General features: G+C 34.4%; 1 protein-coding gene across 1 annotated transcript; it reads left to right on the top strand.

Moving 5' to 3' along the window:
- Positions 1–600: 600 nt before the first annotated feature.
- On the top strand, positions 601–7,337 carry LOC134275708 (uncharacterized). Its single transcript, XM_062757976.1, has 6 exons — positions 601–788; positions 5,582–5,764; positions 5,853–6,078; positions 6,183–6,272; positions 6,562–6,654; positions 6,819–7,337. Exons 1-6 carry the CDS (start codon positions 721–723, stop codon positions 7,131–7,133), a joined length of 975 nt encoding a protein of 324 aa, XP_062613960.1. The 5' UTR covers positions 601–720; the 3' UTR covers positions 7,134–7,337.
- Positions 7,338–12,020: the final 4,683 nt, after the last annotated feature.

Raw genomic sequence — 12,020 nt, 5'->3', positions numbered from 1 at the left:
CATATTTATTCGGTTATCACCACCACCTTTCACATTAACTGACAACTGAGAAACATGTGGGGTAAATACGGAGCCAAGTAATAATTTAATACATGTATAAGAATATTCGCTATATATACGATTGTGAAAAGGGAAATTAAAATGACAGGGAATTTTAAAACATTTAAACCTTATCCGAGATTCCTCTGACTCTAACCCCTGCTTCTATATTGTGACTCCCCTGCACAAGTCACAATGTAAAAGCAAGGGTTAGAGTCAGAGGGATCTCGGATTAGATCCTGTTCGTAAAAACACGTTTTAACTAGATGCTGGCATTAGACAGTTATACACGCACTAAGGTGTTTGCCTCTAAATACACACTCATTCATATTGGGTTCTCGAGGAAAAAGTTTAAATAATTTGAAAATTTACACATGTATTCGTCAAATTGAGCATAAAATTCTCAGGTATAAGTATACATAACATTGCCCTCACGGGCTTCCATAAAATAAAAAATGCGTGTATAAACAGTAAACAAAACTGCTCATCTCAATCAAACAAAGGCGCAGTAATATTTTTAATTGAACCAAGTTTTCATGAGGAATTAAAATATTATTTTTTACGATAGAGAACAATCAAAGTTCGCGGGCATTATTTTCTCCTGTTCCGTCCGGGTAATCAAGTTCAAACCGAAAGTAGGTATACAACTTAAAAAATACACACCGATTTTACCGCCTTGTAATGCCGAAGAGGAAATCTAATGAGGAGTGGGGAGATTCAGACAGGCCTAGGAAGAGGTTATCAAAAGGGTACGTAAATCAGCCATTGTTCTCATAATCTCTTTTCTAGAGAATAAGCAAATCATATAATGACATTCACGAAACAACTACTGTACGTTGTATTCTCCGATCTGATCAATAACACACTAAGTGACGGCTATAAATTGCATGTATAGACTTTGGCAATTATGTTCTAATGAATAAAGGACTTTTATGTAACATTGCACTATGAGCTAGTAACGTGCTAAACATTTTAGCTCACCTTGAGCAACGAAGTTGAGGGGAGCTTATATGATACCCTCAACGTCCATGTCCAAGGTTAAGGTTTTTGAAGTTCATGAGAAGCCAATTATTCACAAAAATCTTTATATCAGGTGACTGTTTTGGCCAAAACATATACCTGGGTCCGCTGTTATAAAACATGCTTAAGTCTGAGAATTATGGGACGCCGTTTTGGTATTTACTGCCAAAAAGTGATATCACCTATTCAATTGGTGATATCACCTATTCGAATAGGTGATATCACCTATTCGAAAAACTGGTATCACCTATTCAGATTTTGAATAGGTGATATCACCTAGTCGAATAGGTGATATCACCTATTCGAATAAGTGATATCACCTATTCGAATAGGTGATATCACCTATTTGATTTGAATAGGTGATATCACTTATTCGTAAAGGTGATATCACTTATTCGAATAGGTGATATAACCTATTCGAATAGGTGATATCACCTATTCAAAATCTGAATAGGTGATATCACCTATTCGAATAGGTGATTTCACCAATTGAATAGGTGATATCACCTATTCGAATAGGTGATATCACCTATTCAAATTATTTATGAAATAACAACAGCTCCCTGGGTGGCTAAACCTTAATTACTTTCACTTTCGTTTTATAACTCATCATTCTAAGAGACTTTGCATTTAATTTTAATCAACCCTTATAGAAATTGTAGTTTGTTTTGCTCACAAATTAATTTATTTCACTTATCTATCAAGTAAACTTTAAGAAAAATTGGAAAAACACGGAAAAACGCATGAAAACTGGGTAGTCCGAATATTCTCTTGGTTCAAGTGGTAATCTTTAAATTATAGGGAGCATTCATTATTTAATTTTGTAAGAAATTCAAATAGGTGATATCACCTATTCGAATAAGTGATATCACCAATTCAAATTGAATAGGTGATATCACCTATTCGAATAGGTGATATCACTTATTCGAATAGGTGATATCACCTATTCAGCACGAATAGGTGATATCACCTATTCGAATAGGTGATATCACCTATTCATTTCCAATAGGTGATATCACCTATTCGAAAAGGTGATATCACCTATACGAATAAGTGATATCATCTTTTCGAATAGGTGATATCACCTATTGAAAATGAATAGGTTATATCACCTATTCGAATAGGTGATATCACTTTTTGGCAGTAAATACCAAAGCGGCGCCCCATAGAGAATGCTCTCAAGTCTGAGAATTTTCTCAAATCCAAAATTCTCAGACTCAGCGGCCGTCATAAAAAAAGTTGAGAAAAATAAAATACTAGTACCTTAAACTATTTTATTTTCAAATTCTCAGCTGAGTAATTCTCGAGAGTTGAGTTTAGATTTTTTTTTTTGAGAATTCTCAAAGTTTTATGACAGCGGACCCTGGTCGGAATTGAGTTTGTTTTTAAAGACATGCTTGTAGGCCTACGCACTAGTCGGACATGGTGAATAAATGCATCTTGTCAAACGAAAACATAATTTATCAGGAAATGATTTGCTACAACCACCACATTTGTTCTTTAAAAAGGATACCAACATGTTTGTATCAATGTCTCAATTAATCAAATCACCACAGTCAGTGTGCCGACTCCATCCCGGGTGATGCAACACCATATCAAGACAGGTTTATATGTATATAGGCGACGCGCATGCTCGGGATGATATAATCTAGTATTTTCCTCCAATTTTTCGCTTAACACTGTACACTCGGTTGTTGTTTAGAGCAACTTTCCATACATCATAAAAGATACTTAAAAAAAAATTCAGTCCGCAGTCGTTTTCCTCTCGCCGAAGCCAAACGATTCCTTCTGTTCACTTGTTGATGGTATAGTTTATATTTTTTTGACAAACAGCGGTGTTGGTGAATTGCATTGAGACACAGGAAAATTCCTACCTCTGTTAAAATGTTCTGTTGTTACAAGACGCAGAGATTGGTATCCACCTCGGATGTTCATTTTAACTGGGATGCCCCAATCTTAAAGCATTTCTGTACTTCGGACCCCATCTTCGCTAGCCAAGGGTTTCTGATACGCTACTCTCCTTATAATCCCTTGGCATATGGTGAAGTCAAAAGACGGGATTATTTTCGTCAGGTGATGTTGAATCTATCAGGAACGCACAGATTGCGTCATCGACAGATATAAAGACGCATGTTTAAAAAAAATTAAATTAAAGTTTTTTTCAAGAATAATTTAGAATCAATAATTGAGTTATGTTTATTTATTGCTTAAAGTAAAAATCGGAAGCTTCAATATAGATTCTTACTCACATAGATATTGGTAGTCTCGTTTACCCCAGACTCTCGCTCTCGAGACTCGCTCGGGCAAAGTCTCGAGAGCGAGAGTCTGGGGTAAACGAGACTAAGATATTGGATGACACCATAGGTATTCATAGAATTGCATGTTATCTTACGGATCGTTGTTTACTTACGTTTTTCAATTCCGAGATTAAAGAGTCAAGAAGTATCCCGAACGCAAACATCGTCATTTAAAAAAAAACAATTGATGATTAGTCGACAGGTGTGTACTGAAATCCAATCAGAACTCTGGAAAAAAATCCGTAGGCCAAGGGTTTATGAGGAGAGTAGCGTATCAGAAACCCTTGGCTAGCGAAGATGTTCGGACCCCTCATTTCACACCATTTGCAAAGGCTTACACAGTTTGCAGTCTGTTTTTGATAATTTTCTATCTGACTTTAGCTGCCTATGTCGGGCGATAATTTGTTTCGTGGTGGGTAGTACCTTTTTAGACTTTTCTAAAGCTTCACTCAGTCGCTTTTATCAGACGACCATATATAATAACAAGCACCCACACATGACGTTTAAATATGACGCCACAGACACCATGCTTACGTATGACATGTAAAGGAGATTCTCCTCATCTACATATAGATTCTATCTTTGTAATATGTTGGCTTCATGATAAAGCATTCAGTGATTTCAAATGCTAAAGAAAAGTTACACCACAATTCTCCTCAGATTAGATATGATAACAGTTAAATAATAAAGTTTTTTTTATTTTTATTTTGTATCAATTGTTGAATGCATTACGAAAGTATCGCTTGCGAATGATGCCACTGTGCTGCTGGCATTGTGAATTTGTCTACATAAACCGTCTCTTATCGTGTAAATAATGTGTAATGCTATAAAAAAAAAAATAAGGAAAATAAATCTTACCTTAGTATTTGGTCATATAACCTTTTGATCTGATCATTTTTGCCTCCGAGAAGGTAAGGATATGTAGAGGCTCCGTATGTAAGCTACAGGCTCCAAGTCAGTAATTTTGTTTATGTTTGAAAACCTGCGTTTCGGTTTAGTTTATACTTTATTTTCAATAATGTTTGCATCAGATGACTGTGCTGGCCAAAACATACCTGGAATTGAATTTCTTTGCTTATATGCTTGAACAATATTTGGGCACGGTGAACCGAGGCGTTGTCATCTTGAAAAACGTAATCGTTATAAGGGAAAGATTTTGCTACAACCGGCCACAATTGTTCTTAAAGGATGTCAATATATTTGTTTGCATTAATGTTGTAATTAACCACAGTAAGTATTCCAATTCTTTTCCATGTGATGCATCCCCACAACATTAAACTTAAGACAGGTTTCGGCAGCTGACACATACTAGTTACCACTCTTCAACTGCTTTTCTCCAAATATGCACTCGATTGTTTTGGCCTAAAAGAACTTTGCATTCGTCAAAAAATATAAATTTTGATCAACAGTCCACAGTTGTTTGCCTCTCGTCCATGCCACACGTTTTTTTTCTGTTTTTGTCTCTAATCCGAATTTTCTTCCTGCACACACGTCGGTTGTTATTATTTTTAGACAAATAACAATGAATTGATCTATAGACACAGCAAACATCCTACCTTGGTTGAGCTGCCCTGTTATATCCTTTAAAAGAGTGGTACGGTAGGATTAGCCTTTACAATCCTCAGAAGATGGCGTTCGCCTCGGACGTTATTTTTCTGAGACCCCCCTTTTTTTACGATTATCTGTTGTGCTTCCCCTCATTTTACGACAGCATACCCAGTTTCCGGTCTATTTTCAATAATCTTGCAGTTTCAGAATAATTTTCTGTCTTCGATAACTTGTTTCACAGCAGGAGATAAATGTTTAGACTTTCCCATTGATGCATCCAGGCACTTGTATCAGGCAACCATATGACAAATACCCACATACGACGTCAAATATGATGACAAACAACACCATGCTTACGTATGGCATGCAAAGCAGATTCCCATTATCTGTTTTTAGAGTCTACTAAAGGAAAAATACACTGCTTTGTGAATTTACAAAATCAGATCTGTTATTTTGTCTATAATCTTTTTTGACAGTTAGTTGAAGTTTCGCAGAATTTAGTATGCAACTTTAATGTTAGCCATTTGGTGTCGGTGCCATTTTCCAAATATGTGAACGTCGAAGACATTATTGAAGATTCCTTGTCAAATTAACCAGTAGCATTTTTTTTTGTTTTGTTTTTGTTTTGTTTTTCCTTTTTTGCTATATTTTTAAAAAAAATATTATTGTTTATTCAGCACAACTGTAGAGGATGCACTGATCAATATAGAGGAACAGGTGAAAGTGGTCAGGCAGGAAATTCAAAATCAAGAGAGCATTCAAGGTCTACATGAAACAATTGATCAACTTCAGAAAAAACTGGAAGCAGAAAGGAGTGCTAAATCAGAGGCGCTAAAGGCTAAAGAAGAGGCTTTAAATCGGTTAATATTATAAGATGAATTTTCAGGAAAAAATAATTTCAATAAAATGATTGTTTGAATAATCAATGAAAAAAGGTTTATTTTATAGATTGAGCTCTGTAGCTGCAAATCGACTTCGAGATAATAACCCTGGTATTACTGACCTTAGTGATCCAAATCGGCCAATCAAATTAGGAGAAAAAGCTTCTGAAATTTACGACAATGAGTGGACAAATGCTTTAGAAAATCTAGAAGAGTTACGAAAGGCAAATGAAACTGCTTACGATGAAGAGAAAGAAGAGAAAGACGTAGTGTTACTTCTGAGTATTCTAACAGTAGGCACATTCTCACCTCTTTAGAAGTAGAATTCTTGTTTCTTTGTAATATGTCTTTCAATTCTATTTTTCATTGAGATATTTTTGTGTATCATTTTTTGCAGGACATATTTCAGATGTGTAAAGCCGATGCCTTGGAACATATTGAGAACATTTCTCGAGTGCTACTCACGCCATCTTTTGTGAAAATTAAAGTATATTTTAATCTTTTTTACGAGTATAAGAACATATGATTTTTAATTTCAATTTAAAGTCGCTTTGGGGAAAAATGAAACTATAATGAATACACTTTTAAAGTAAATCAAGTTTAGGGATGTTTCGGATTAATATTAAACGAGTACAATTTTGGATAGAAGATAAATTCCTTTGATTTAGTCGGGAAAATCTAAATATGTACCTATAAATGGGCTGAATCAAATTAGGTTTTATTAACACTTCATAACATTTTTTATGTATTTGTTTCTTTTTTTCAAACTTATGCAGCACAAACCAAAAGTTCCCTTGGCGTTTTTGAAAGAAATCAAAGATTTTCGAAAACAGCATTGCACGGAATCGATTCTTCAAAGCTTAACGGAGGTAAAATATTTTTTAAGTTAAAACAAACACAGATCCATTATTTGTATTAAATCGACAGTATATAAACATGTATCAAATATTCATAAGATGTTTAGTGATCATATTTGACTGAGAACTATTAAAAGAATGTGTATTCATAGATAAACTCTCTGTTTCGGTTTCAGCACTATATGGAAAAGCTCCCAGAACAAAGCCCAGATCAGCTTACTCCAGAGGTGATTAAAGCCTGCCAGGAGTATATCCACAAATGTGTAGAACTGTCCTGGCTTATGTCTATACAGGATCCGCCCATGTGTTTGGAGTGGCAATTCAAGGGCGGCGATTTCAGATCGGATACAATGCGATCTTTTACAAAGAGCGGAGATAAAGTCCAGTTCGTCGTGTGGCCCGCGATGTATCTTCATGATGGCGGACCTTTGGTTACCAAAGCAATCGTTCAAGGCATGAAAACTGGAAAGAAGAAAAGACAAAAAAATTAGTTTTATTGAATCTGAATGCATCGAAAGAAATTAATATAAGATTTTCATCGCAACAAGTTATTTGTATTTAAACAATTGTATATTTTTCATATACCTAGAACTCATGAAAGTTTTAATGGAATAAGGTACTGTTAGATTGTAATAATATAGTTTTAATCAAATTAATTATGTTGTGAAGAAGTTATTAAATTAATTTTACTGATACTCGACTCCATTTCTTTTTTAGAAGCTTTAAGTACTAGTATGCAGTCCTCTTGATAAGGTTATTATGATGCAAACTCTTAATTATAACAGTTGAAACTGAGACAAGGAAAGTCAACAAATGGAGAATAAGAAATGGCCTTACTTCTATTTCTTGATATATTGGCATTATTATCATGAAAATTGTACCTCTACCAAAATTGTAAAACTCGTGACTTCAAGGTTAAGAGTTCTAGTGATAGGCATGGCTCGATAGTTTAGAAATTATAATCCTAAAGAGTTTTCTTCAATTCCCTTAAAAAAATGTATCAGCCAATATTAAGAGCATAGGAATGATGAGAGATGCACCTCCTCAAATATAATTTTGAAATTTCGAGGCCCATGGATGAAGGGTTTGAACCCCTATTGGTCAAAAAGTGAAGAAATTGGTTGATTCTTTGCAAATCTTCTTTCTCCGCTAAAGGAAACTGAGTGAATGGTTATGGTAAGCAAGTCTATGTTCCAAGTTTATTGTTTATTAAATACATGGCCTCTGACTCTTGGCTCTGGAATAAAGGTGGGGTTCTATTGATCATGTAAACAAAAAATTCAAGTAATATGCGTGAAATCTTCTTAAGCAGAAAACAAATGCATAGATAGATATGATAAGCAAGACTGCCTCATCCCAATATTTGAACTTAGGGCAGTATTCTATTAATCACATAGCGAAAATGCACAATTATTTGTTACATTAAGCAATTTCTCTCTCCTGGGTGCTTAGCAGACTAAGTGCTTGGTTATGATGAGCAAAAGTACTTCTTCCATAATATAAAATTCCAAGTTCCATGGTCAGAGATTCTGGTATTAGGGTGGAGGTGGTTATTGTTCATATAAAAAAAATACGTTGCTTCTTAGAATTATTTTCTCATCTCAAATGTATTTCGCAGACTGACAAAGTGCATATTTATGATGAGCAGTAGTTGTTGATTCATTGCGCTGGATCAGGGTTATATAAATGGTGTGGGGCTTTATGATGATCAAGTATGATCAAGGAGGTACCCAATAAAAATGATACAGAAAATGAGATCCTGATACCACCAGCCATAGACGCATTGGACATTAATACAATTCCACCCAGTGTAGAAGAGGTGAAAAAGGCAATGGGGAATTTGTTTAAAAAGCTACACGTATCGATCAGATAAATGCAGAGCTTTTCAAGCCCGAAGAATACTGGACACCTACCTTGTTGACAAATATTCTACAGAAGATATCGGAATCAGAAGAGACACATACTTTCTGGAGAACTGGTCTTATAGTAAAACTGCCAAAAAGGAGTCCTTTCATACTGCAAGAACTAAAGTGGGATAATGTGCAAGAACATGCTCTACGTATGAACAATTTCTAAAACGAGGTAAATTATTGACAAGAAAGTTGATGAAACAAGAATATCAGCAGTCTCGTTTAAAGTCATCATTTCGTGAGTTCTGTTGTTAATACAATAACCTTGTCAGCAAATACAATTTATCATTGAGTCAAATGCTGACTGACGTTTTTTCATACTAATTGTTAGTCCATTATCTATACACTGAATTGACGATGGATTTTTCCGTTATTTCCGGATCATGACAAGGAGCACACGGCGGGTGTGACCGGTCAGCAGTGAATGCTCACTCCTCCATGGCACCTGATCCCACCTCTGATATTTTGGAGGTCCGTGTTTACTCTGCTCCTATTTTGTATTGTTTTATGGACTTTGAGATTGAATACTTTTCGTTCTCTCCATATCCTTCCTTGCTCTCGGGATTCATGAAAGTGCTAAGCAGAGTGATACTGAACAGAATCAGAGACAAATCCTCCACTATGGAAAGAACAAGCAGGTTTTAGAAAGGGAAGATAGGATAGGGCATCACTAAAATATGCGGCATTTTTCAAAAAGAACTAATATTGTTATCTTTTCAATGTCCATCAAATCGTGTTAATAAAATTAACCAGTATATTCAACGTATATAAAAACATTTGTATTAATTCAATATTCATTACAAAAGTTTTTACACGATCATAAAAGGGTATCATAAATTCTGGGATACCCTGAATATAGCGACGGTCAGTAATGTTACTAAGCTAATATTAAGGTACTCAGATCCTTAGTCAGAAAGGATAACTCTTAAATTTAAAATTTTAATTCAAAAAGTCTCTAAATAAAGCTTGAAAATGAAATATTTTCATGCAACAACTTTCATTTTATACCTCTCAGTGTGCTTCAAGATTCATTGAAGTTCCCAGAAAGCTCTTATAAAAAATCGAAAATTTTATCCCATAAAAGTATCTTAAAGTTACATATTTAAAGAAATTAAGGTTCTTTTGATCTATCCAAAGATATCAATGTTTATTAACATGATATTGAATTAGAAGTGATTTATGGTGTTTTGCATTGATAGGAAAATCTTTATACACTATACATTGTAAAACGAGCTAAGTAAATACCGGTAGAAGACTTAAGTGCCTTATCTGTATAAAAATTGTGCAATTTCTTCAAACAGACTTGATACCTATGCCTTTTATTTCTAAAATGTGTTTGTTGATCAAATTTGAATTGGAAAATGCATAGTTTGTGTTTTTATTCGCACATCCTTAAAAATTATTTGAGATTTACTCATTTCCCCTATATCATATGATTAACTTTAAAGATGAAGTTTGAAGAGTTGTCTTGGGTAAAAACACAATACTTTGAGAAGTCAGAGACATTTTTGTGTGAGAATTTTCATTTAGTCAATACCTGATTTTAAGAATCTGAAGATCGGAGTACCTTAACTTCAAGCCTGTGCCCAAGCTTCAATTAAGGATATATTAAGTAATGTATAATATTAGTGTTTTTTTTTTTTTGGTCGTTCTGAGTGTTTTCAGTATTTGAAGCATTTTTCCCCATAGATGTCGTGTTTAATGATTGTTCTGAATGATTTCTACACTTGGATTTCAGTCAAAGATTTATTTTTAATAATTTATGAAAAAAGTCATATTTTAGATTGATATTTTGGTGTGGGTTTTTTTTCTTGTATAAATAGGGTTGTTTCAAACAAAAAATGGAATAAAATGTTCGTTATTCGACCATGATTTAAATGTTTATGTATAGCCTTCTATCGACCGTTACCTTTCTAATCGCCGTAACCGGCGGGATAAAAATAGAATAGAAATCTGTCGCTCATAAAAGAAAAGGAAACAAATTAACTTTCTGAGAATGGAAAAGTCTGGGAAGAGTGGATTTTTCAGAAGAAGCCATTCCCTTCCGAGCACTAAAGTGAAGAAAGGCCAGCGCCGACAGCAGCCTATTGAGGAAAGGTAAACTCAAAGATAATGCATTTGATACATTTATTACTATTTATTATCAAAACGAAAGTAGAATTCGTCTATATATATTTACCTGTTTGGTTTATTTATTATATTCCCATATTTTTGGTCAGAAACATTTACCTATGCTAGAAAAAAAAATGACTCTATTTTATCTGTATATAGAACATTTCCTTAATGAGCATGAAGTATAGAGCGATGTGTTTACAAATTGTATCATCCTAGCTCTCAATATCTGGCCGGGGTCCTGGATCCTGGGTCCACTAGTGGTCATGAGACCAGAGCGACTCATGGACTCAGGAACCCTGTCATCATGAGGATGATCCCTTTGTAGACTTTATCTGTAGCCAGTCCAGAACATTTCCGGTTGCCGCATCTTGCATGTCGTGATGTCTGTTGAATGGCGTGGACACCTAGAGAAAAATTTTACATTTGTAAATCTATTAAATCACGCTTTTAAGTAGAAAAAAAACAACATTATTAATATTTACAAACCTATTTATAAAACACCTCACAGAAACCACACTGATTGCAATAATGCTATTTATTGCTTATCTGCTTGGAATATCATGAATGGTATAATGCTCTAAGAATTAATTAAAAGATTAAGGAAAGAAGTGTTTTTTTTACATTCAGTCAGGATGAAGCTAACCCAGAAGAGGTACATGACGTATTACGTAATATCAAAATTTTGGCCACCAGTGCTAAGAAGTATTTTAAAAAGAAGAAAGTCTACCGTTATTACTGCGAGGAATTGATTGATAGGTGGATTCCAGACCTTAAAAGGGTTGGTTTGCAATTTATTCACACATATGAAAAGAGATAAATAAACAAAATCTTTCAAGGGCTCTTTTTCAGTTAACAAATATTTAATTAAACTATTGTTCATTAGCACGTGCTTTGTGTTGTAGCTGTTACGAATTTCCTCAAGGGAGGAAAGAAGGAACAAGGAAAAGGCAGAAGCGGAGGAAGAAAATTTCCGTCAAGAGACAAACAGAGAGTTCCGAAGTTTTAGCAAGGAATATAATAGGTCAGTCTCATCTACAATTCAGTTTTTTGTTAACAAATACAATTACATGAGGGGAGAAAATTGCATTAAACCAACTTAATTAATGGGAACATAAAAAAAGACATGCGTTGTTTTTATACTAAAAATAGAGGAACATTTCTCTTCATAAAAGTCTTTTAAGAACCAGTTTGGATTTTAGAAACATTTGTAAACATGATTGTATAACTAACTAATCAAACTGACTAGGAAGAAAAAGGTGTCTGATGAAGCTTCAAATTGGAAACAGAAGTATGAAGAAGATCTGGCTGAGCAGAAGAGAAAGTACGAGGAGGATATATCTAAAGTGAAGAAGG

The sequence above is a fragment of the Saccostrea cucullata genome, unplaced genomic scaffold (genome assembly GCF_032062105.1).
Source record: "Saccostrea cucullata isolate Sc308-1 unplaced genomic scaffold, CSIRO_AGI_Scuc_v1 ctg7329, whole genome shotgun sequence".
Lineage (NCBI taxonomy): Eukaryota > Metazoa > Mollusca > Bivalvia > Ostreida > Ostreidae > Saccostrea > Saccostrea cuccullata.
This window is presented reverse-complemented; position numbering and strand designations above follow the sequence as displayed.

Excerpts from the sequence above, each read along its gene's own strand:
- LOC134275708 (XM_062757976.1), top strand. The coding sequence starts at position 721 with ATGCCGAAGAGGAAATCTAATGAGGAGTGGGGAGATTCAGACAGGCCT. Across the intron at positions 789-5,581 it reads AGGAAGAGGTTATCAAAAGG|CACAACTGTAGAGGATGCAC; the intron begins GTACGTAAATCA and ends TTGTTTATTCAG. Across the intron at positions 6,273-6,561 it reads CATCTTTTGTGAAAATTAAA|CACAAACCAAAAGTTCCCTT; the intron begins GTATATTTTAAT and ends AAACTTATGCAG.